Raw genomic sequence first — 25,145 nt, forward strand, 5'->3', positions numbered from 1 at the left:
GGGAAGGTCATCTGATACACAGAGGGGGGAAATGATTGAACATGGACGGGCCAGCAAGAGTATGAAGCATAGCAAACCTCCCTCTCATCATTTCCAAAGGACAAATCACACCGTCCCCATTCTTCCACACCTGTGTGCTTTGGCAGTGGGGGATTCTGGGTAGAGGAAAGCAAGCTCATCAGCAGGCTCACCCCAAGGGGACACACCACAGCTTACTGTCCACCTGTCACTAAATGTTGGATGTCTACTGTGTGAAGTCATTGTTTCCCTTACAGGAAAGGACACACCCTTGGGAAGGAAAGAATGATTTCACCTGCAGCCCCCATGTACCTGATGGCTGGCTGTATCCCCCAGCCACCAACCCGTCCTGGCTTTTGTACTCACCCTATGGGCCGTTCAGTTCACACTGTTGTGTGTGATTTCTCAGCAAGACAACAGTTCTTCACACACACACACACACACACACACAGACACACGTTACAGGTCACTACCAGTATTAGGGTAGATAGTTTGTTGATCTGCAAACCAATGTAAGCCTGTGGGGGGACGAGGAAAAGGGCGCTCTCTCTAAGGACTCCATTGGTATCCCGGGAAGGCTCTTGCTTCTCAGCTGAGAGCTACAAGCTGGAAAAGCACAAGTGCCAGGCTCAAGCCTGGTGGAAGCCTGGTGGGAGCCTGGTGGGACCCTGGTGGGACCCTGGTGGGACCCTGGTGGGCCAGATGATAAGAGACAAGAGCATCGCAGCCTTGATGAATCGGGGACTATCTTAAAGGAAGAGAAAGTGAACCCTAAAAAGTTCACACAACCAGTGGTAGGGCAAATCCTTACGGGTTGTGAGACTCATGCTGTCCGTTCTGATCTTGGAGCAACTGCCAAGCCTTTATTTCCCCTGGGGTCCAGGAAAATGCAGTGGTCCATGACTTCACATCCCAACCCTTTCCCCTCATTGGTAGTTTCCTAGACCTAGGCTGGCAATTTTCAGATAAAGATAGTTAAGAATTTGGACTCTGAAACCACTTTTGCCGAGGTCTGCCTGTAATAGCTGTGTGACCCTGGGCAAAGTGCTGAACCTCTCTGCTCCAGTTTTCCGTCCTGCCAACAAGAAACTATAATTACTACTAATGCCCTGGCAAGAGTTCAATGGTACCTATAGTTATAAAAGGGCATTCGCTAGATTAATTTACAAGATCAGAGCCTGATAGTCTAACCATAGTCATCTGCCAGCTGGAGAACCAGAAAAACCAGTCCAAAAAAATGGAAGCCTCAGAATTGGGGTGATGGGATAGGAAGATGACTCAGACAGTAAAGGCGTTTGCTGTAAATCTGGAAATGGAGTTCAACTCCCGGGGCTCCCGTTGGAAGGATAGAACTAGCTCCTAAAAATTGTCTTCTGACCTCCATAATAAGGGTCATGGTGTGCATGTGTGCACACATACACACAAATGAATGAATGAATATACTAGAATGGAGAGGAGGCCAATGGCACAGCCCCAGTCTAAGACTGAAGTCCCTGAAGCTCCCTGGAGACAAACACATTTAAAGACTGAAGATACTGGCAGTTGATGTCCACAGAATGGGCACCTACTCAGGGAGAGTCAAGCTCTACACTGGCGGTTTCTTCCAGTTTTTGTGCGGTAGGATCCCCAGCCCAATGTATGGTACTGCATACATGTGGTTGAGTCTTCCCTCTTCCTCTGGGTGACCCACATGGCTGTCTTTCTGGAAAGGTCTTCATGAACACTCTCAGAATATGCTTTATTAATTTGGGGAGTGTTTCCTGATCCCTCCAATGGGCCCGTCAAGATTAATCACAGTAGGCAAAAGACTGGGATCTCCTGCTGACACAGAGGAAAAGTGGCGGTGATGTGACAGAGTCTCCAGTCCTGATAACCATGTTCTCACATGGTGGCTCTCCAGTGTGAGAAGATGCCAGATTCTCTTGGAGGGCTTGCTAGAACATGCCTTCTTGGGCTCCAGCCTCAGAGACTCTGAGTCAGTGAGTCTGGAATGTGGCCTGAGAATTTGCATTTCTGACAAGTCCCCAGGCTGTGACAATATTGCTGGCTCGGGGCTCAGACTTTGAGAATCATTTCTGTTGCTGTTAGTAGCTCCAATAGTCTTATCACCGGTGCCCACATTCCAAGAGCAACTGTCATGTGCCAAGCATGGTGCTAAGCGATGCTCATGAAGCCGGGGAAACCATGGTACTCGGAGGCTTAGTACTAACTGGAGCCTTCCTGCCGACAAGTGGAGGCTGCACAGATGTGTGCTTGAATGCAAATCTGTCTCACTCCAGAATGAGTACACTCAACTGTCAGCTGGCCCCAGGTCTTCATTCAACTGGTATTTATGGAGCGTTTGATAAGACCTGTCTGCATGCAGTCCTGTGGAGTTCACGAAGCAATTCCAAATACGTTCCGTTTCACGCGCACAAAAGCCTGTGAAGTAGGTCAAGTATTAATATCACCTGCTTTTACAGGGAAAAGTAATTACAGAAGGAATGGAGGCTGGGAGCTGACCAGCTCAGGACCACACAGCAAGCACATCGTAGGGATTACTTCCCCACACTATCCTGACGTGTCTTGGGCCCTCCCATGGACCCTATAATTAGATCACAGAAAGCAAGGGAGTGGGAGAAGTCATAGGTTCTGCCTGTGTAATTGCACATAGGAGACGGATCCGAAATGATCCTTGGACAGTGTGGCCCATACGTGCCAATGAGATGAACACGGTGACCCATCCTGTGGTCACATGTAGAAAGGCATGTGGTAGTCGAAGCAGGGGCAGTTAGGGTGGAGTAAGTCAAACTGAGCCCTGGGGAAACAGAAGGGTTTACTCTGCTGATGGGGAGCTAGTGAGAAGCCTGGACTGTAGAACCTGTGAGGTGGACAGAGGGCACAGCAGCCATGGTTTATAAGGATGGCAGAATTGCATGGAGGAGCTGGAAGGAGAATGGTGGAAGACCACCAGGCCAAGGGCCCTGGGCCAGGCATCACTTTTTCCTTTTCCAGCCACTTCGGGTGCCCAGAGTGCCTGCCCATTGAGTGCCCACCCATCCCAGGTGCTCCCAGCCTAGAGGCTCCCATGATGGAGACCCCACCATCACTTCAATTGCTCTGCCGATAGGAACGCAAGCAAGCCAGGTGTTAGCAGGAAATGGTCTAATTAGCACTGCTGACGAGTCCTTTCTCCACCGCCCCCCCCCCCCACGCTTCTGTTTTAAACCCTGGACATTTTTTATTCGCTAATCATCTCTCAGTTCAACCAGCTCAGAGCTCCATGCGATTTACCTTTTGATGTTCACAGAAGAGAACTCTTGAATTTCAAAGAGCCGGCGGGGATTTGGGGGGAATCGAAATGCAGAAGCTCCAGTGTAATCAAACCTCATTAGAGGTTATTCTTCAAGCAGGTTTTTTCCCTCTGTCTGCCTCCCTCTCCCCTCCTGCCCTGATTAGCCGGCTGGTGGCTGGGTTTGCTGTGTTTTCTCTGGGACAAACACAGTGAACAATCTCCAGCCACCGCCCTATGGTATAGGCTGCAGCCTCCTTCCTGTTCCTGTCTCCTGCTTCCCCCCAGACTGGGACAACTGTCCGGGCTTTGTGTTGGGGTTTCCTCTCTCCACCTGACACTAGTTGCCATGGTGAGAATTAAGGCTTCGTAAATAAAGGTAGCTCCGGGCAAAGATACTTTCTCATAGAGTCTGCATACTGCATAGAAAGGAGCCTGCGCTGGAGAAAGGACTCGGGCAGATCTGAGCAGAAGGATGCTCATAAAACCCCACCAGAACCCACTCTGCACCCCCTTCCCCAATATACACAGGACTCTGGGTGTATTGTGATGGGTATGCTGAAGGCAAAATGCTTTGGGGAAACTATGGCGTCTGGAGATGCTCAAAGAATTCTGAGACCCATGTAAGACTAAAATCAAGCCTGTGCCCCTTGAATAAGACATCTCTAGTACAGGAGGTCAGTTCAATTAACAAATCTCAAATGACTCGTGGCATGGTGAGAAGGCTACTATCTGTCACTTAGTGCCAAATACAGGTTTTCTCCTTTAATTTTCTTCATAGTCCTTTGAAGAACCCCCCCTACCACTGTAAATGGCTCCCATTCTACAGATTAGCTACTATGCTGGATGGCAGTATAGTTGCTTGCCCCAAGTCCAACATCTTTGTTATGGATACAGCTGAATGACAAGCTTCTGGGAATGGAACTGACTTTTTGTGTGACGCTCACTCAGTATCCAGTGCCTAGAACGTGTGCCCTAAACATCCTTCCAATATACCGAGCTGTGAGCCAAGCTCCAGGCCTGGCATGTTACCATACAGAGATGTCACTAGGCTATTGGGTTCATAAATTCACCCCTGTAGTTTCCCTGTATCTCCAAACAAATTAAGGAACAGAAATTAGTGAAGGAAATTGGAATTTTTTTTAAAAAAATGTAGTCAAACCAAAGTGGAAAGAATAAGTGTAATTCCCTCTTTACCATGCTTGTAGTCATTTTTAATTTACAGGGAATCCATGAAACAAAGGCTATATATGTTGTCAGTTGACATTGAGATGGCTTGACCAGTCCTGTTCTGGGGCAAAGGGACTTGGGTCCCAAGTTACCTTCACTATCTCAGGTTCTTTATCACAGAGACAGTTTTTAAGTCAGATCCAAGGAAAAAGGGGTAGGTTTTCTGTCTTAAAGATCCACTAGTGGGAAAAATCCCACAGCAGTGGGCCCAGGGGCAGGGCCTGGAACTGACACGGGCTCTATGTTACTCTCAACCTTGGTCAATAAAGCTTGGGCAGTCATTAATACAGAGACACACAATGAGTCAAAATGATGAGACTATGTGACCGTGAGTGCTCAGCCTGAAATGGAACATTTACATCAAGGCCCTGTCCCAAGGCTCGGGAAGAAGCACATCACAGAAGAGCAGAGAGAGAACATGAGAGTCAGAAGATGAAGAGGCTGCGGAATGTTAGGCATGACATGGGCATTGCATTCATGAGCTCCTAGAGGCTTCAGTCACCAGCACAAGATTTTAATCCAGTTAAAATCCAAGTATGACCTGGGGAGAGGCTCACAAGAGCCCTAACTGGAGAGCTACTGACAAGTTGATAGCCGTTGGGAGGGGGAGAGGCATTTTTCCTTGGGGTTGTGGCCGTAAGTATGGTGTCCATCTTGGTGGCGGATGGCCTTCCGGCTGTGTAACTATGAGCAGCACTGATTGGGCTCAGTGGGTAATTAAACATAAAGAAGAAATGGAGAGGAGAGGACGTGAAGTTGGGAGGAGGCAGGAAGAGTTGGAAGGGGAGAAGAGAGGTGTATGTATGTTTTGTTTACTCTCAAAAAGATAAATAAAAAGTATCATTTAAAGAAACTGCTAATCGGCTAGCAACTGTTGGAACTTTATTTTTAATGCAATGACTAGCAAAGGTGAAAAGCAATTTCTCTATGGGAAATCATTTTATCATTTCTTATAAGATTTAGACTGAACAAAACATCCCCAACTTGGCATCTGTGTCAACATTAAATAGATATTTTTGTTATTGATGTATATGTGAAAATGCCATATATTGTAGGAGGAGGGCCTGCTTGTTCGTCCTGGCTGCCTGGCTAGCTTAGCCCTGAAATAGTCACACAGAAACTGTATTAATTAAATCACTGCTTGGCCCATTAGCTCTAGCTTCTTATTGGCTAACTCTTACATCTCAATTTAACCCATTTCTATTAATCTGTATATCACCACGAGGTCGCTGCCTACCAGCAATGTTTCATCACATCTATGTACAACTGCAGATCCACGGCGTACCCCCTGACTCTCCCTCCTTCTGCCCAGAATTCAGTTCCATCTTTTCCACCTACCTAAGTTCTGCCTTATCAACAGGCTAAGGCAGTTTCTTTATTCATTAATGGAAATCACCACACACAGAGGGACTCCCACATCACTATGTATATACATATATGTACATATATGCATACATACACATGCACACACATATTGATTATCCCCTGGGGCTGGGTAGATACCTCAGTTGGGAAAGCACTTGCTGCAGAAGCATAAGGACCCAAGTTTGGATTCCCAGCTCATATAAGTATGGTCATATGTACTCCTATAATTCCAGAGTTGGGAGGTGGCGACAACAGTGCCCTTGGGACTGCTGGCCAGTAGTCTAGGCAAACTGGTGAGCTCCATGTCCAGTGAGAAACCTTGTCTTCAAAAATCAAGTGAGAATAGTTTTTTTTTTTAAGATTTATTTTTATTTATTATGTGTACAGTATGTCTGCATGTATGCCTGCAGGCCAGCAAAGGGCACCAGATTTCATTACAGATAGTTGTGAGCCACCATGTGGTTGCTGGGAATTGAACTCAGGACCTCCTGAAGAGCAGTCAGTAGTCTTAACCTCTAAGCCATCTCTCCAGCCCTTCAAGTGAGAATAGTTAAAGGTGACACCTTTGTTAGCGTTGAGACACCATGACTGCGGCAATGCTTATAAAGGGAAACATTTAATTGGGGTTACTTACATACAGTTCACAGGCTTAGTCCATTCTTGTCATGGCAGGAAGCGTGATGGCACGCAGGCAGACATTCAGGTGCTGGAGAAGTACCTGAGAGTTCTACATCCAGATCCTCCAGCAGCAGAAAGAAAGTGCAACACTGGGCTTCACTTGAGCATTGAAAGCTCAAAGCCAACCCCCAAGGACCCCCTTTCCACCAACAAGACCACACTTCCTAACAGTGCCACTCTCTGTGAGCCTATGGGACCATTTTCATTCACACCACCACAGGCCCAACACCAAACTCTGTCCTCCACTTTCATATACTTAGAGACACACGCGCACACGCACCCACACACATGCATACAAATATGTACACACACAAACACATACACAATGATCTCTTATACCTAAAAGAGAAAAGGCTTTCAGGGATTTTATGACCTGGTGCATGTGAAGCCGCAAGCTTATTCTGGCCCAACAGAGCTGTTTGTCCCTAGCTTGGCTCATTTGATAGGCGCAGGGCAGAAGCCATTTATATTCTTAATTTGGAGGTCAGCTTGAAGCTGGGATTCTCCATGTCTGTTAAACACACTGATTCAGTGACTCTGATAGCTGGAGGGAGAGTCACGGTCTCTCTTTAGAGTGTTTACTCTCTTACCAAGGCCTCTGCGTGGCATCGGGGTTACAGGGGCAGGGGCTTGCCTGGTGAGGTGTAAAACCAGCTGCCGGTGTCAGGAAGTTGATAAATGCGGTAAGAAGCTTCAGCTAAAACCTGCTCAAGAATCCCAGGGGAGGAAGCAATTCATTCTCCCTAAGTAGATTGGAAAGCTGTTAGAGAGGAAGTGACATTTGAACTGGGCTTTGTGGGCAGCTTAGGGCCATTTCAAGTCCTAGAAGAGGCTCTCAATGATGAGTAAGCACAAGACAGTCAGATGGCAGCACTGGGCATGAATCGCTGTGGGCAGCACGGGCCAGCTCAGTGATAGGAGGGTGTGGATCGTGGGCAGGCACAATTGGATTTTATCGGTTTGTTTGTGGCCACATGGAAGTCCACACTGTCGGAAAGGTCACCTGAAAGCCACAAGGAAAACAGCCTGGGACTGAGAAGAGCTGGGGCAGGGAGGGGCTGCAGTGGTAAACCAAATAAAAGTGGACAGAGTGAGGGGTGGTGGAGCATGCCTGTAATCACGTACTCGAGAGGAGAAGGCAGGAGCATCAGCTGGTCAAGGTCCATCTGGGCTACACAGTAAGACCTTGTCTACTCCCCTATAAAAAAGGGGGTGGGAGGGGTGAAACAGGACAAAAATAGACAAGGCAAGAGTGGTTTAAGGTAAACGTCCGCATAGAACTATTATATTGGGTCTTTGGGAGAGGAGGGGTTGTTGTTGGTACGACCTGGGTTTCTGTCTTGGTGCATCACTGGGCAGCATGCCTTTCACTGTGACGGAGAAGGCAGAGTTATATCCTCACTGACCCCTGACGACTGGAAAACTCTTTTGATGTCCCGGGGTCTTCTTTCCTCCCAGGCGATGATATTTAAAACTGGACTTGATATGTACATTTCGGCCGCTAGAAGACAGGCTAATTTCTCTTTTTTTCCACAGTGTGTTAAACCGCACTCCTATGCATCTGATCCAGGAAATCATATTAGTGGATGACTTCAGCAATGACCGTGAGTAACACTGGTTATTGGCAACTGAGGCACAAATGTCTGGTCCCAGCCCCTGTTTACAAGTAGAGGGGAGCCTACTGATACCCTTGAGATGAAAGACATGAAAGACTGAGTGTCCGTCTATGCCTAAGCTTAAAGGGGTGATAAACCTTACATTTGAGGGGAAAAAGTTGAAATGTTGGGGCTCTCTGCTGTAAGTTTTTGAGGACTGAATTAGCTAAGTTTATTAGATCCCTGCCTGGGGTGGTTGGTGAATGAGTGTGCGTGTGTGGATGAACGCATGGGGCATCAGTGTCTTGGGGTGGTTGGTGAATGAGTGTGCATGTGTGGATGAACGCATGTGGCATCAGGTGAATGAGTGTGCGTGTGTGCATGAACGCATGTGGCATCAGGTGAATGAGTGTGCGTGTGTGCATGAATGCATGTGGCATCAGGTGAATGAGTGTGCGTGTGTGCATGAATGCATGTGGCATCAGGTGAATGAGTGTGCATGTGTGTATGAACACATGTGGCATCAGTGTCATGGGGTGGTTGGTGAATGAGTGTGCATTTGTGTATGAACGCATGTGGCATCAGGTGAATGAGTGTGCATGTGTGCATGAACGCATGTGGCATCAGTGTCATTAACTTCTAACCTACATCCCTGGACCTGAGAAGAGACATCACCATTCAGAGAATCATCACTCGAACCCAGGGCTCCGTCAGAGACTACTAGTTTTGATGCTGCATTCATTTGCCCGTTCGAACTGCGGGCTGCCATGTTTTTTCCCTCTCATTCCCTGCGATCTGACAGGCCTTGACATTGTGATCCCAGTGGAACATCCCAACGAACATCCAGGACAGTGTAAGCCATAGAGCCTTTCCACACACTGGTTATCACCATTTCCTGCCTCATATTTCCGTAGTTATTCCATAAAAGAACCCAGCTACCATCCAGATTTACTCCCCTGGTCCACTTTCCCAAGGAAAACTTCTGGGGTCTCAAGATATCTGTTTATGTCTGAAAGTCACAGTAATTTTAGAATCATGGGCAGAATCCCATGATTCTATATGCATGAGCAGCGCCAACCCCCTCTTTTAACAGCCACAGTCCTGGATACAGTTCTACTCAGTCAACTGTATTCAGGTGGGACAGTCTTTTCCTGGTGGTGACAGGTGGGTGACACCAGGGGACAGACAACCACAAGTATCAGGAAAGCAGCCTCCACCCCATCTAGCACAGGTGCTGGGAACTGGACACAGGGGCGGCTCGCACATTGACACAGGCTGCATAAGCACCAGAAACGCACACACAAGGACAGAGGCTCTGGATTTCTCATGGAAAAGTGGGTTCGGTGTGAGGTCTTGGGTATGAAGACCTGTACTAGTTCTGGGACTCAGTGGTCTGCTCTCTTTGCCTAGTGAGGAAGAGTTTGGAGTGGGGTGTCACTCCTTCTGGGGGTCACCTGGTGCTCAAAAGCAGAAGGAAGTGCTTTAAGGTTCCCGAGGAACAGTATAGCCTAGGGTTTAAAAGGAGCCACAACAGCTTGTGCTCAAATCCTAGATCTGGGACTTCCTCATTCCTTAGCTGCATGCCTCAAGAAAACCACTAGCTTCAAGTCAGCTCCCTCACCTCTATAGTGGAGGTGACTACGGTCATATATAGGGTTTATATAGAGGTCAAATGTATTGACGCATTCCAGAGCCCTTAGAATAAGACCATGCCTAAAGAAGCCTGTAAAAGTCTCTTCTGTTGCTTGTTGGAGTCCAGAGCTAAACAGAAAGGCCAAAGTCTATAAACAGAACCAAAGGGTAGGGCTACCAGTCAGGTTAGGGCAGTGGTAGGGTCACAGAATAGTTCCAGTATGATTGGGGTAAGTGACCAAGCGGCAGTGGGTCTCTTACCTACCCTGTCCCATCATTCATCAGGTTGGAGACCACCCTCCCATTATAAGCTCTGTTGTGATGGAAAAAGACATTTGTTGGCAGAACTCTTCATAAAGAGGGCCTCCGTGCTCTAAAAGCAATGTCCAATGCTGTTTCCTTCCTGGCATTTTTAACTAGACCCACTTACTGCAATGAAGAGACTGAATTAATTAATGAATTAATCCAATGGTGTATAGCAATAGAGATGACCCTGAGGTGACCAGAACAAGGTTCCACACTTGGAACGTTTCCATGAAAGCTTGCAGGTACCACTGTGTGCTGACCTGTTCCAAATGGGCCCAGTTGTCACTCAGTGACCCTCGGCCCCTTCCATTGACCTAGGAACACCCTGGACTGAAAACCAGGCTCTGCAGTCAGGCCGGTGATAGCAAGTAGGTCTACCTTCCTGATCCTTCTAATTTGCTCACGCGCAGTCGAGCCCCAGGTGCTCACCACGACCTTTGTCTTTGCAGCTGAGGACTGCAAGCAGCTCGCCAAGCTACCCAAGGTGAAGTGCTTGCGCAACAGCGAGCGGCAAGGTAGGCTGCACTGCGGGGCAGGGCAGGCGTGTGAATGGAGAGTCGGGTGGGGCAGGTGTATGCATTCGGGTGTTTGAGGGAGTACTGAATGACTCTGCTGTAGTCTGGCTGGTCACTGGAACCAACAGTGGTACCCATCTGGCCTTTTGTCCCTGATCCAGGTCTGGTCCGGTCCCGGATGCGGGGTGCGGACATTGCCCAGGGCACCACTCTGACATTCCTGGACAGCCACTGTGAGGTGAACAGGGATTGGCTGCAGCCCCTGTTACATAGGGTCAAAGAGGTGAGTCAGACAGAGAAACAGCTGAAGTTCCTACCTCCCCCTTCTTCCAGGGCCTCCACACTGGTGACTTCACTTAGGGATCCAGGTGGGACAGATCGTTGTCCCCACTTTATAGATGGAGGACCAAAGGTTAGTGTCCAGAACAAGATCACAGTGTAGTGGAGCAAGGCTCGGGCTGTTTGTTTTTCACACAGATGAGAAAATCCTGTCCGGACTGTTATGTGACGTGGGTTGATATTCTTTAGGGATGGTTTCTCCAGAATCAGCAAGAACAGCCTGTGGTCTGGGCTGGGATGGTTTCCTCCTGCCCTAGCTGGTAACCCCTCAACTCCCGCCTGTATAATAACAGTGTTGAAAGTAGAGAAGAGCCCAGTGGGCAAACTGCTCAGCAGGGAACCAAGAAGTCCTTGCAGCTTGTCCACTGCAAGAGATGCTCTCACAGGGTTGACTGAACTCTCACGCATGGGGCAAGTAGAGTTGCTGAATCATTAGGAATTATTTCTCTAATAATTTGAGAATAATTTCTCTAATTATTTCTCTAATGAGTTTGTACCCTTAGCATTGTTCAGAAGGGTCTGAAAGGGGAAATACTTTTGTGGGCTGGCCATTCAATTGAGGGTTTCCCTTGGCACTGAAGGTCCTTCCAGAAACCTTTCTCCTCTGTATTCTCATCCTAACATCGTTAGGTCTCCTAGGATTCTGTGCTGACACAGATGGGCTGGTCCTGATTCTGTCATTGCCATTGCCAGTGTCCTGTCTCTGTGTGTGTGTGGTGGGTATTGTATATGTAGATGATGAGTACATGTACAGGGTCCCAGGGAGGCCCAGGGTAGAGTCATCTCGTGTCTTCCCTCTCTTGCTTTCTACCTCTATTGTGTGAAACAAGATCTCTTGTACTAGGCTTTTTCTTTTAGGCCACCAACCAGCTCCCAAATCATGACATGGAGATTATTAGTTTTGAACACTCAACCTAACTTAGGTTCATTCCTCGCTAGCTCTTTTTGATTAACCTATTTCCCTTTATCTACCCTTTGCCTCAGGGCTTCTTTACTTTCTTTCCTTCTGTTTATCTTACTTTCACTGCTCCTTGTGTCTAGCTGACTGGCGGCTGCCCTGACTTCTGGTCCTCTGTGTCTCCCTTGCTCTCCTCCTCTTCCTCCTCCTCCTCCTCCTCCTCCTCCTCCTCCTCCTCCTCCTCCTCTCATTCTTTCTCATCTTCCCAGGCTAGATTCCTCACCCTATTGATTCTGTCTGCCTGCCAGCACCACCTATCCTTTCTCTGCCCAATTATTGGCCATTCATCTCTTTATTGCACCAATCAGATGCCTTAGGCAGGCAAGGTGAAACTGATGTAACAAACCTTTATGTAATTGAACAAATGCAGCAGAAACAAAAGTAACACACCTTCACACAGTTAAAGTAATATTCTGTGGCATAAACAAATGTAGCGCGTATTTAGATAGTCAAAATAATATTCCACAACCATCTCACTGACCCTAAAGCACATCACGTGGTCTAGGCTGACTTGTAACGTAATGAGCTTCCGGAATCTTCCTGTCTCCATTTCTCCCACCTCATACCCAAGTCACAGCCACCGACACTGGATATCAGGCAAGGGCCGATGGGTCCGGCTTTTTACGTGGATTCTAGGGATCCAAACTCAAGTCCTCACGCTTACACAGCAGCCACTTTGCTGACTGACCCAGTGCCAGTCAGTGCCTCACCTCTGAGCAGGTCCTTCCTGTCCCTGGCCACCTTACTGTCCTTTCCACAAATGTTCCTGTTCTCAAGACTTTGCCCTGGTCTCCCCAGCGGCATGCTCAGCCAGGATCTCTCCAGACAGCTGCTTCCTACTTTGTCCTCTGTTTTCCTCTTCTGAGTTCTTAGTCTCCCTTAACAGAGGACAAACGCAGTTGAGAGCTAGTCCCTCCCCATCACCACCTTCACTGCTGTAGACTGGCTCTCAGGGCTTGAACACCATCCTTAGAAGTCCTGGCATGTTGGGGTGGTGGCGTGGTTGGAATTAGTAGAAAAGTAGACTCACTGCCTGCTCTTATGCTAGTTAGATTGGCACCTATTTGGGGAAGAGTCTCAAGCAGGCTATGTGGGAGGAATCAGTTGGTACTTAGCGCATCTCACATGGTTCCTATATACTCACGCTGCACTGGTTTGGAAAGAGCCAACACAGAATAGGTAACCATGGGCAGAAGTGCTATGACAGTGGTTCTCAACCTGTGGGTCACAAGCCTTTTCAGGGTCCAACAGCCCCTTTCCGGGGCCTTGTAGGACCATCAGCAAACACAGATATTTATATTATAATTAATAACAGCAGCGATATTACAGTTATGAGGTGGCACCAAAAATAATTTTATCACTGGGGAGGTTGCCACAGCATGACGAACTGTATTAAAGGGTCGCAGCACTAGGAAGGTTGAGAACCGCTGGCTGTAAGAAAGTTGACCATGAGAAAGAAGCATAGAAAGCTTAGTGTACTCTCAGGTGCTGAGCAGGCCCCTTCAGTGGGAACTGTTCTATCCCAGAAAGGTCTTTGTGCCGGAGCTGCTCTCGGGAACCAAGGGCTAAGGAAGTCATCCTCTTGCTCGTCTGTGTCTGGAGCCAAGAGGAAACTAGAGTGTGTAAGCAGGGCTTGAAGGCCAAGGCTGCAGAACCACAGGAAGGTAAAAGAGGGTAGGGACACAGACACTAGGACACTAGCCAGGGAGAGGCGTTGAGGTTGGAGGCAGCGGTCCTCGCTTCAGTCAAGGTCATCTAAGAAATAGACTTAGAGCCAGGAGCGTGGTGTTATGGAAACCCTGTGGCCCAGGAACAGAAGATGGGAAAGAAGAGGCCTGTACCCCTTGTTTTCCATCACAAACATGTCCCACAGTTACTGCAGACATTTTGGAAAATATGGAACATGAGAATGGAAACTAATCAACCAAAATTCTCTCATGCGAAGACATCGCAGCCTTGTTTCTTCCTACTTAGGATTATTTTCTAGTCAAAGAAGCATCTTTTAGTGCAGTTGTAATCATCCTATATTTTCCCAACTTTGTATTCTGTATTCATGTGGTCTCTAAGGTAGTTTAACCCCAGCCAGAATTGCACATGTATTGCGTGTGTGCATGCACATACATGTAAATGACAGCCAACAAAACTGACCACTTTAACCATTTCAGACTGCAGTTACAGACTATGCAACTCTCCCGACAATCTAATTATAAAGCATCCTTGCCACCTCGGAGGCAAACTTCCCACTGATTAGCCACCACTCCTCACTTCCGTCCCCTCCCTGCCTCTGCTGCCACTAATTTGCTTTGTCCCCAGGGACTTCATAAAAATAGAATCATATGAGATGGCCGTTTGTGGTGAAATAATGACCCCCATGGTAAGTCTGGGCCGTGTGTTGCTTCTATGAGTTCATCCACACGTGGGACCAATAATAATGCTGCTGTAACTATGTTTGTACAGGTTTTTATTCATGTATCTCTTTTCAGTTCTCACGGATGTATATTAAGGACTAGGATTGCAAGAATTAGATGTTTTTTGTGTAGGGACCCCCCCCCCCCCATGATCAACCTTGAAGAATTTTCTTTTAGTTGCTATTGTTATTCCCTGACAGTTTCATACATTTATCCCCCGAGGTTGGTGCACTCCCCCGTTTCTGTCTTTCATCTCTGCTTCTCTCCCACTACAATTTCTCTCTCTCTCTCTCTCTCTCTCTCTCTCTCTCTCTCTCTCTCTCTCTCTCTCTCTCTCATCTCATCATACATGTAGCCCTGGCTACTATGGATCTCTCATGTATACCAGGCAGGCCTAATATTTGCCTCCTGAGTGCTGGGATTAAAGACTTGCACCACCACTTTCTTTTTTGCTTTTCTCTGTCTTTTCTGCTCACCGTATTTATTTAAGGTTACCTGCATGAGCATTCGTGAGGGATTATTTGCTGGAATATAGGCAACTTGTCAGTGGCTGCACCACTGGGGAAGAGGAATTTCAGCCCCGCCCCTAGTACTCCTTAGCTGCCCATGACTAACTGTGGGAGATGGAACCTCATAAGCTCCTCCTCCATGCATGAAAATAGGATGTGCCCAATCTTATGTGAATCTTTAGTAGAAAGCCACAGTCTCAGAGGGTGTTTTAAGGAAGCCCAGTCATAATAAATCTGAATCCCTTTCTATCCCAGTGACTCTGAGTCCACCTCAGAAAACTTCCCAGGAGATGGTCTCATTTCTCTCTCTGTAGCCAGCCTTAACTACAGACTGGCATAGTCTTCCTTGCTTTTTCAAATGTCTTGCAGCCAGACACTCTCCTGAGAGTCATTTGGCCCCATGATGGAGCTTAGCTTCTTGGTCCCCATCACCTTCTGAGCTCAACCTTTCACTGTGAAGAGATTAGTGAGAGGAGCCCCAGGATTCGCCTAGAGAGTTCTTTGTGGGCTGCTAGGTTCACCCGGAAAGCCCTGCCTCTTAATGCTATAGGGAGGCGGGGACTCTGGGACAGCCTCTCAAGGAGCAGGAATGTGTATGCCTTCCAGCTGTGTTTCTGGATGTCTCCATAAGTGCCTTGTCTCCACACAAAGCATGATCTGATCTTGAGAGTAGAAATAGACATTTTAAGCTATAATTGGAGATCAAGGTTTTCAAAAATAGAACAAAATAAGAAAGAAACTGTCCTAGGCTATCTTCAGCTGAAATTTTCCATGCAACACCTCCCTAATTTCTCTTCCCTTCCCTCAAATTACACAATACTGGAAACACCAAGTTGGTTTCTGTTGTGTTGTTGTTGTTGTTTTAACGTAAATTTCTTTCCTTCACCTCCTTCCATATATTTTTGATGGAAAAGAGATTTCAAGAAAATCTTTTCAACATCCAGCAAATTTATATAAATGATAGCTGGTTTATCCTTCAATGCCTTCGCAAGTGCTTTCCTCGCTAGCTTCCTTACATGAGCTCTAGTCAAAAGGCGGGATCATCTTGCAATAGTAGCAACTTGCCTTCAGGTCACAGGTTTGCAAACAGGATCCCTTGGAGCATGCCGAATTACTAAGGTCATACACATGTCTATATGACAGAACCTGAATGGAAACCTAACTATGCTGTCAACAAATGTGTCCCTACCCCACAGTAGCCCCTCTTTAAGGATGCTTCTCCAGCTTCTCTCATATGAATGGTTCAAATGTAAACTGATCCTCCACCCTCTGCCAGCTTAGCATTTGGACATTTGATCCCCAGCTGGTGGCGCTATTTGGGGAGCTTATGGAACCAGTGGGGGAAGGGGTCTAGCCAGAGGGAGTAGGTTACTGAGACTGAGTCTTAGGTGCTGTAATGTACTCCTCTTGCTATTAACCCCTGTTTGCTTCCTGATCTTTGGAGATATTAGCAAGCAGCCTCACACTCTGGCTTCCACAACGTCCCCTGTTGTCAGGCCCTGCCTTCCCTGCCACATAGAGCCCAAACAGACCCTTCTTTCCCTTCAGTTGCCTCTTGTCAATTATTCGGTTATAAGGAGGAAGACATAATATACCATGCCTGCCCCTAGGCCGGCTGAGAGGCCCTGGGCTGTCTCTAGACCCTGAATCGGATTCATCTTCCCTAGACTGTGGAGTTTCCTTACGTTATCTTTGTCCCCTACAAGTCCTACACAACAAGAAGACTCAGGAATGCTGGTGACCACTGAGAGAGTGCTTCTAGAAGTTTCTGATTACCCATTCACAATGTGCTTTAATTATGTGAATCAGTGTGGAAAGGAGAGGTATGAGAAGAGCACCGGGGATCCATGACTACTGCCCAGTGCTTTCAGCCTCTCTCCTCCTGCTAAGAATGGATGGGGAGGGGAGATAAGGATGGGGCAGAGAAAACAGACTGGATTTCCATGATAGGGAAAGGAAATGGGGAATAGGGAATGGTCCAGGATCTGCCCAGGATTGTACCAGCTGTTTGCTTATGCTCAAGCTTGGGCCTAACTTTTAGGATATACCAATTAGGGGCACACAACAGGAGCCTCTGTTGACTCTGGGCCAACAATACAATTAATGAGATTCTCTTCATCCCCAAGGCTCCAGCTTGAAAAGCTACCCTGTTAAGTCATAAGTGACCCACCTGATCTCTGTCATTACCTACACAAGGATGTAGGGAATGATTTTCTCTTGTATCCAATGCCATCAAATACTCGCTGTCTTCCAGACTCTGGGCTAGGCCAGAGAGTGGATACCAATCCTCTTGTGTTGAGAGCTTGTGTTCTGGTTTGGGTGACTCACTAAAGTCTTCTGTGGCCCCTTTCAAGGTAATAACCACACATAGCACTTGGCCCCCAAACAGCCCTCACTGCCTGTTTTTTCTCCATAGACCAGATACCACAGGGGAGTTGCAACAGAAGTCCTAAGATGCAAGGTCTCAGAAGGGTAGGAGAGTGCTTGGGGAGCCTGGCACAGTCATGGCACAGTGCCCACGTCGAGGCCGTGACTGAGACACACGCTCTACACTTGGTTTTTCAGTTTTATTTTTAAACAGGGAAGGTAAGTGTGTTTCCACTAAAGCAAAACAAAATGAGGTTATCATCTAAGAGTCCCCAAGACCCTTCCTGGACTCAGTGCAAGGATCCACAAGTCACCGAAGCAGGTCCACTTGTACTTATTAATCAGTGATTGCTGTGAAAGGAAACAGTAGCAGAAGCAAGGCCCTGTGCAATGTTCCATCGTGAGCATTCATCTATCCTCTTCCAGAAGGGTTCTATAGAGGGTTTACCTCTCCCAGAAGAAATGTATGGCAGCCCTGGGAGGGGAGGGCGGTGTTGCCAACCAGAGAAGCTCACATATGCTTTGGCATCCAGAGCTTTAACTAGGCATCAATCATATAGATGAATCTGAATATTTTTTGTTTTAAGACAGCCTTGACTTATTTTATATATTTATTACTTTTATAAATATCTTAGCATAAGTATGTTGTTTATGAATGTATTTTTATTCATAAATAGGTATACCACTATACCAGAAAATATAAGTAGAGTCCACACAATATCCATATCTATATCTATCTGTCTATCTATCTATCTATCTATCTATCTATCTATCTATCTATCTATCTATATCATTCAGTAGACTCACATTGATTTATTTAAATAACTGAATACTGGCTTCTGGTATTCATACCTCACCTTTGAAAAAAGGCAAAGTTGGCTTAGGTTGGGCAATTCTTTGTGATTTTTGATGTTTTTCACCCCCATAGTAGGAATAGTATATAGAGAAAACCTTCCAACTGTAGAAAGGGTGATGGAAGTCTCTCATAAATAATGGTCCAGGCAGGAGACTCCTGGGGAAGATGATTATTCTTAGTTTTTCTTTAAAAAAAGTTCCCTTCAACCTGTTCTCCATTTATTCAGCCACAGAACATTTTGCTGTCATTTGACATCAACTCAAAAGGGAGCAGATGTCTGCAAGGACAGGATGCTGATGTCCCTGTTCAGGGTGATCAGTAGCATCCTGAACACCTGGCTGTGCCCAGATCTCCGGTGTTCCAGGCTGATGTTCGTGGGGTGAAGAGTCCAGGGTGATTTGCAGGTCGAGGATATAAACAGTGATATGCTACAGGATTTCCATCTTGGTCACCTTGTTCTACAGGATGCTGGGCACCAGTCCCTTGAGCTTTGAGTAACAAACACTCATGTGGTAGAGCAGGGATAAGCCTGAATTTTATGGTCTTCTTGGCCACCATGTGGCTGTCGAGGTCAAGTTGGTACTTCATGGGACAAATCCCTCAGCATACACCACAGTGTTAGCACGGACTATCTAGTGTGGCCCAAGACTCCAAGGAAAATGATTGTCTTCTAAGCACAATGGACCAAGAGCGTAGAGGTTATCTCCAGCAGCTGGGTACAGAGGAGACATGTCTTTGGGTGTGTACAAAGGTCAAGAAGGAACCAATGCAGCTGCAGAGGTTCCTGAATACAGCAGGAGAAGACAGGTTGAAGACTTTGTTGAACTTACAGAATATACCCCTGAACTTTTGTTTTTAAAGTTAAAGTAATCTGAGCATCCATGCATGCGTGTGTGCATGTTACATAGATGCACACACATCAGTGGCTGGAGAGTAGCTCCAAAGACACCATGGCATGTGGTACCCAGGCAGGTGCCGTGCTGACAGCTGTGGCATCTTTAACATCCCTGCGGCAGAAGTGATGCCTTGGCAACGAGTGTTGCTTTCCACCTGGGCCGACTGGTTTTCAGAGATTCCTTGCTTCTGTCAGAGTGAGTTGGATGTGGGAGGCTCAGGGTCAAATTAAGTCTGTGAACTTAGAATCGAGTGCTCAGTCATTCTGGAACTTAAAAATAAGACAGCCTAAATTCGGGGAAAGATTGACCATGAGAATTAAATGGCTTCAGGGAGAAGCCCAAGTTCCTGCCTGAGCTGGCCCAAGGGGAGTGGGTGAAAAGGAGTGCTTTCTCGAGATGGGCTGGCCTCTCCAGGCCACTCAACTCTCACTGTGAGATCCCAGAGTCTTTGTGTTCCCAGCTTGTTTATACCATTGTTGGGGCTGTATCCCTGCCGTATACTCGCCTACAATGAACAAAGTTGATAGGTTTGGTAGCCCTATCTGCTAGGAACTGAGGAGTTGGCCTTGGTTGTTTTGAAAATATCCCTTAGATGATTCTTTAGGGATTATTTTTCTTTTAATTATGTATATGTGTGCATCTATGTAAGGGTATGTGCACATGGGTTCAGGTGCCTACGGAGGCCGGAGGCATCAGGTCCTCTGGAGCTGGAGTTGTAGGTGGTTGTGAGCCTCCTGATGTGGACACCGTGAATTAAACCCAAGGCCCCTTGGAAGTGTAGGAAGCACTCTTAACTGCCGAGCCTCCTCGCTAACCCAGATGACTATGATGGCAATATACAGGTTATCCTGAGGAAGAAGAAAGTGATGAAATTGGAAAGCAAGATATGTGACTGTTTATTTTTACTTCACACCATAATTCTGCATAGTCATGGGGTCCTGGGCAGCATTCTCATATATGTATAAACAAGTAATGATCAAGTCAAGGAAATTATAATTTTTGTCACCTCAAACACTGATCGTTTCTTTGTGTTGAGAATATTCAAAATCTTCTAACATTTTGAAATATATAATAAATTATTAAAAGCTGTATTCCTGCTACCGTGCTGGAGAACTGTAGGACTTATGTCTCCTCTAACTAAATTTTGGTGCCTGTTATCAATCTTCTTTCTATGTCTTCCCACTCCCTGAACCCCCGGTGATGTCTGTTCTGCCCAAATCAACACCTCATGTTCTCACTCATATGTGGAAGCAGGTTTGAATGGCCTTAGGTTCTGTGTTAAGAAGTACACCTTATGTCAGAGGTGATTAAAGTATTGGACAATTGAGTAGCATGGCCAGATTTTCATAGCAGAAAGAGCATGGGCAACCATATACAGAAGGAGAGAAAACAGTGTAGATGCAATGGGGAAGGGCTTAGGAGTCCATTGTAGTTCTCTAGACAAGAGTCAGTGTAGATTTAGAAGAATCAGAGTCAGAACCAGAACCTGATCTGGTTGATGGACAGGGCAAATCTTAATTTAGTGCTAGGGGAAGAGGATGTGGGATGCTCTGTTAATAGAAGTTGGAACTTGAAGGAAGGGGTATGTCAGTAGAAGACAGTGAAGCCACTCTTGAAGAGCCAAGTGAATGTATGCAGGGAAATAGCCAGCTGCACATTGGGCTGATAAGTGTGTGGGAATTTGAGACTGGACATATAGGTACGTGTCTGCCAGAAGGGAACAGCTATTCATCAGTCTGTCTAAGAACCGTAGCCCACAGGGCAGGGAATCCGGGCTGCTCTTCAGACTCAAGAGGGAGGGGAATGAAGTGGGAGGAGGGGGAGAGGAGTGGAGAGAGAGGGAGAGGAGTGGAGGGAGGGGAGAGGAGTGGGAGGAGGGGGAGAGGAGTGGGGAGGGGGGAGGGAAATGGGAGGCGGGAGGAGGCAAAAATTCTTTCAACAAAAATATAAATAAAAAAATTTCATTAGAGAAAAAAGTTGTGGAAAATGAGAAAGTATGTCACTAAATATTATTCATCACCTAACAACAATTTACTTTTGAAATTTTCTCACTGCACCTGCACGATCTTTGTAAAAAAATTAAATACCCACCTAAGCCACAGAGACTGTCTAACTGTGCACCTTTACTAAAATTGTCTCTTACATTGTTGTCATTAAACTTCTATCCATAACATCAAAAAAATTAAGAAAAAAAAAAGAACTGTAGCCCTCAGACAAAGGACTTCAGAGTCCAGGCTCCCCTTGGACACGCACTGCTTTGCTTCTGATGACTGTAGACGAGTCACTGACTGATTGGTGCCTCTAAGTTCGCTGACTTCCAGGCGGCAGGTGTTCCCTGAAAACTGAATGCAGGTCTTTTTGTTTTGTGTTTTGCAGGATTACACAAGGGTAGTCTGCCCCGTTATTGACATCATTAACCTGGACACCTTCAACTACATTGAGTCTGCCTCAGAGCTCAGAGGGGGTGAGTGAGCTAATATTCCTTCCCTCTTCCTGTTCCTGTCTCTCCTCTTTTTCTTTCTGTCTTTTTCCTCCTGCTCTTCCCCTCCCTCCTCCTTTTCCTCCTCTTCCTCCTTCACCCCATCTCAAAGTGGGGAAACCAAGACCTCCTGGTGAGTTGTCTGACATGCCTAAGTCTGTATCTTGCAATAAAATACAGTTCAGCTTGTCCTTCTCTCCTGGAACAGAGATAACCTAGCCCTCGGTGCTCTAGCTTTAATCTGGGACTCACCCCTAGACATGAGGATATAGGGGAAGCTGGAAGTCCCAGGTTATGTGGGACCTGACTTGGTCTGCCATCTTGATATTGGCATCACCCTCTTCCAGAGCCCCTCCCTCTCATGTTCTCAGCCTAGGGCCTAGTTCACTTCTACCCAATACTGACTTCTAAGTGATTCTGGGGATTTACACCAAAATTCCCTGTTTACTCCTTCCTAAGACTCAGACCTATGGTTTTTGTCCCATCTGTCACCTTTACACCATGGGCCTTGACTTCTACCCTTTGCTCTATTTCTTTACCTAGCAGGAAGCTTCAGACAGGCTCCGTGAGCTAGATTGGAGAAAAGAATGTAGAGGGAGCTTTGGTAGCCCTGCTGTCGAGCAGACCAGGGGAGACTTGTCTTCCCAAGGGCCAGTTTCCCCAGGAGCTGGAAGAAGAGTGGGATAAGGAAGCTCTGAGCATGCTTTGAGACACTGAGGCAGCTGGGCCAATGCTGTGTTTCAGGGTTTGACTGGAGCCTGCACTTCCAGTGGGAGCAGCTCTCCCCGGAGCAGAAGGCTTTGCGCCTGGACCCCACCGAGCCCATCCGGTGAGTATAAAGGGTTGCTGATGCAGAGGGTGGGCAGGTTCAGCTGCCCTATGGTTCAGAAAGGTCAGTACTGAGTCTTCAAAAGAGTGGAAAAGTGGGAACAAAGGCCCTTTCCCAGGGAATCTCTACATTTTCCCTTATTCTAGAAGGTTACTTTCTTCATGGAGACTTCTGGGTAGGGGAACGGGACCTTTAGTGATCTGTGCTGAGGAGTGGTAACCAACACTCCACATCTTCACACAAGCCATGACAGCTTTTACTCCTCCTGATGACTAACATGTAAGGTTCCAAGATCAGCACATCTGGACCTCTGGTGAGGGAAGAAATGCTTGCTAGGGCCCATGGGTCCAATTTTGGTTGTCAGGCGTAACTGGAGGTTTCTCTCTGCCCCAGCAGTTCCTGAATAACCATTCAGAGGCTTACTAGTAATTACACACTGTTGGCCTCTTAGCTCAAGCGTCTTATTAACCCATTTTTCCAAATAAATTAACCCATCTCTATTATTCTGTATTTACCATGAGGCTCGTGGCTTGTTACCTCACACCTTGCTTCTCCAGCAGCTGCTGATGTCTAACTCCTTCTTCTTTCTCCATCTCTGTTTGGATTTCTTGCCTAGCTCTATTCTGCCTGGCTATTGGCCAAGTAAGCTTCTTTATTAACCAGTCATAACAAACCATGTTCACAGCATACAGAGGGGACTCCCACAGATGTTAGGATTCAGCTCAGGGTAGGGATGTGGAGGCTGTAAGCCCTGTAACCAGAAAGCGGTAGGGTGGCATGACCACTGTTCTGTGATGACACTTCTGTGTTTGTTCTGTGTGAGCTTGGTGGCTTGAACTGAGCTAACTGGTCTTTCTGTAGATGGCTCTGGCATGCCATGCATTCTCTTTTGTTTCCATTGTCATCTATGCTAGCAATCTGTCTTCCCATTTCACGGCTGTTGGAGAGATCCTAGCATAGAGTAGAGCATAGTTTCTACCCTGCAGATGAGCCTGTGGTCTCAGCGTTGAGATTTGGCCTCAATGCTATCTATACTTGAGACTGGTTAGCAAGATCATCCGAGGTCTCTTGGGAACCTCCAAACTCAAACATTTCTGCCTCAGGGGGCAGATAGGGCTTGAAGAACTACAGAGAAGGTCAGTAGCCTGGAATTTCTCCATTCAGTCACTTAAAAATACCCAAGATCATTCAAGAGTGCCTGTATCTCTGGTACCTCCATCTTAGAGATGTTTAGCCATTTCATTGAATTGACTCAAGTTGAAATAAAGATCAGAGGGGTACCAAAGAGCTGAATGGTTGTGGTCTGGAAGGTGCATAGAGACTCGGAGATCATTGAATCTCCTGCATCTCCTAGCTCATCTTCCCTTCTTCATCCTTCATAATCTGGACTGAATACCAAGAGAAAGAGTAGACCCTGATGACACTCACAGCAATGTCCTTTATCCCAAAAGATAAAGGAGCTGCCTCCCACCAGGTTGAGCACTGTGCTCTTCTGTGTCAGTGCATGGAACAGGTTTTTGGCATGGAGAGAGTGTAGCCCGTGCAAGAACTTCAGAGGAGTGGAGCAAGGCATGGGCAAAGGCGGCACTGAAGCTACCTGGGTTCTCCAGTTTGTCGCAAGAGGAAGTCTTGGGACAGGTCATCTTCTTATGTACATTGCTATGCAGGAGGAAGTGTTTCCTTAGTTAGACCAGCATTCTAGGAGCAGCAAATTGTTACAGCAAAGGCAAACTCAGGGCTTCTGACCTGCTCTCCAGGTTTGATATGGAGACAAAGCTTCCTTTCCTCTCTGGGCACACTAAAGTGGGAAGCAAGACCCTGAGTGTTCCCAGCCCTAGCCACTGAGTCTGCTGATGCGTGTCCTACCTGCTTGGCTCCTGCTGCTCCTGTCTTCTTGCCTCTTGAATGCCTTCTCTTCCTGAACAGCTTCTCTAGCTTCTCTCTAAGCAATCGAGAGCCACAGCGGGTCTTCCCAAAGAAAGAAGAGGGTTTATTAGTTTGCTATGGCTGCAGCAGCAAGTACCTGCGTTGTTTAAATGGGAGAAGCATGTGCCACAGTATAGAGACAGGCGAGATGGTGGCAGAGTTGCTTTCCTCTGATGGCTGTCCGGGTCTCTTGCCGCAACTTTCTGATGGCCAACTTCTCTCTAGTCTCCGCATCCTCTCTTCTTGGTATATTCCCATTTGCCTTCCGGTTTCCCTTTTAATAAGAACCTTAGTCGTGTTGGATCTGGGCCCACCCTCATTACCTTGTTTTAACTTGATTACCTCGCTATAAATTGTGTCTCCAGATAAGGTCACATTCTGAGATACTGGAAATTGGAATTTCAGTAACACTTTTTAGTGTGAGTGTGGCGGGAGCAAGGGAGTCATGGTGTAGTCAGGAATTCAAAATACAACATAAGTAAAGACTCAAATTAAGGAAGTGGGCAAAGGTCAGGGCAAGGCCATACTGCTCACAGCCCTTTTCTGGCAGGTCAGTGGCTGCCAGCTTTGTTCCAAGAGACTCACTGAGCAGAACTGGGGGAGGGGGGAGGGGGAGGAGCAAGGGGCAGCTCCTTGGAGGCGTGTCGATAAGTGAAGTTTCCTGTCTGCAAGGTGAGAGAATTTCCAAGCAGAAGGCAAACCTGTGCAGCAGATCCCTGTTTAGAGAGCCTAAGAACGTACTGACTTGTGTGAAGAAGGGGAGGAAATCGTCTTGAGTTCTGGGCTCTCACGAGCAAAGAGTTGGAGAGCGCCTTCTCACTAAATGATCCCCACCTTACCTTCTTTCCAAATCATAGGACTCCAATCATAGCTGGAGGGCTCTTCGTGATTGACAAAGCCTGGTTTGATTACCTGGGTAAATATGACGTCGACATGGACATCTGGGGTGGGGAGAACTTTGGTAAGTC

General features: G+C 47.0%; 1 protein-coding gene across 1 annotated transcript in view; it reads left to right on the top strand.

Annotated features, from left to right (window-relative positions):
* The window catches only part of Galnt14 (polypeptide N-acetylgalactosaminyltransferase 14), a 221,904-nt gene that overhangs the window by 166,447 nt on the left and 30,312 nt on the right, over positions 1 to 25,145 (top strand). Inside the window, exons 4-9 of the mRNA XM_057771323.1 lie at positions 8,099 to 8,166; positions 10,545 to 10,610; positions 10,772 to 10,893; positions 21,320 to 21,407; positions 22,167 to 22,251; positions 25,035 to 25,138. Of these exons, the coding sequence (XP_057627306.1) occupies positions 8,099 to 8,166; positions 10,545 to 10,610; positions 10,772 to 10,893; positions 21,320 to 21,407; positions 22,167 to 22,251; positions 25,035 to 25,138 (533 nt within the window). The remainder of the gene's footprint in view (positions 1 to 8,098; positions 8,167 to 10,544; positions 10,611 to 10,771; positions 10,894 to 21,319; positions 21,408 to 22,166; positions 22,252 to 25,034; positions 25,139 to 25,145) is intronic.

Source organism: Chionomys nivalis, chromosome 1 (assembly GCF_950005125.1).
Source record: "Chionomys nivalis chromosome 1, mChiNiv1.1, whole genome shotgun sequence".
Lineage (NCBI taxonomy): Eukaryota > Metazoa > Chordata > Mammalia > Rodentia > Cricetidae > Chionomys > Chionomys nivalis.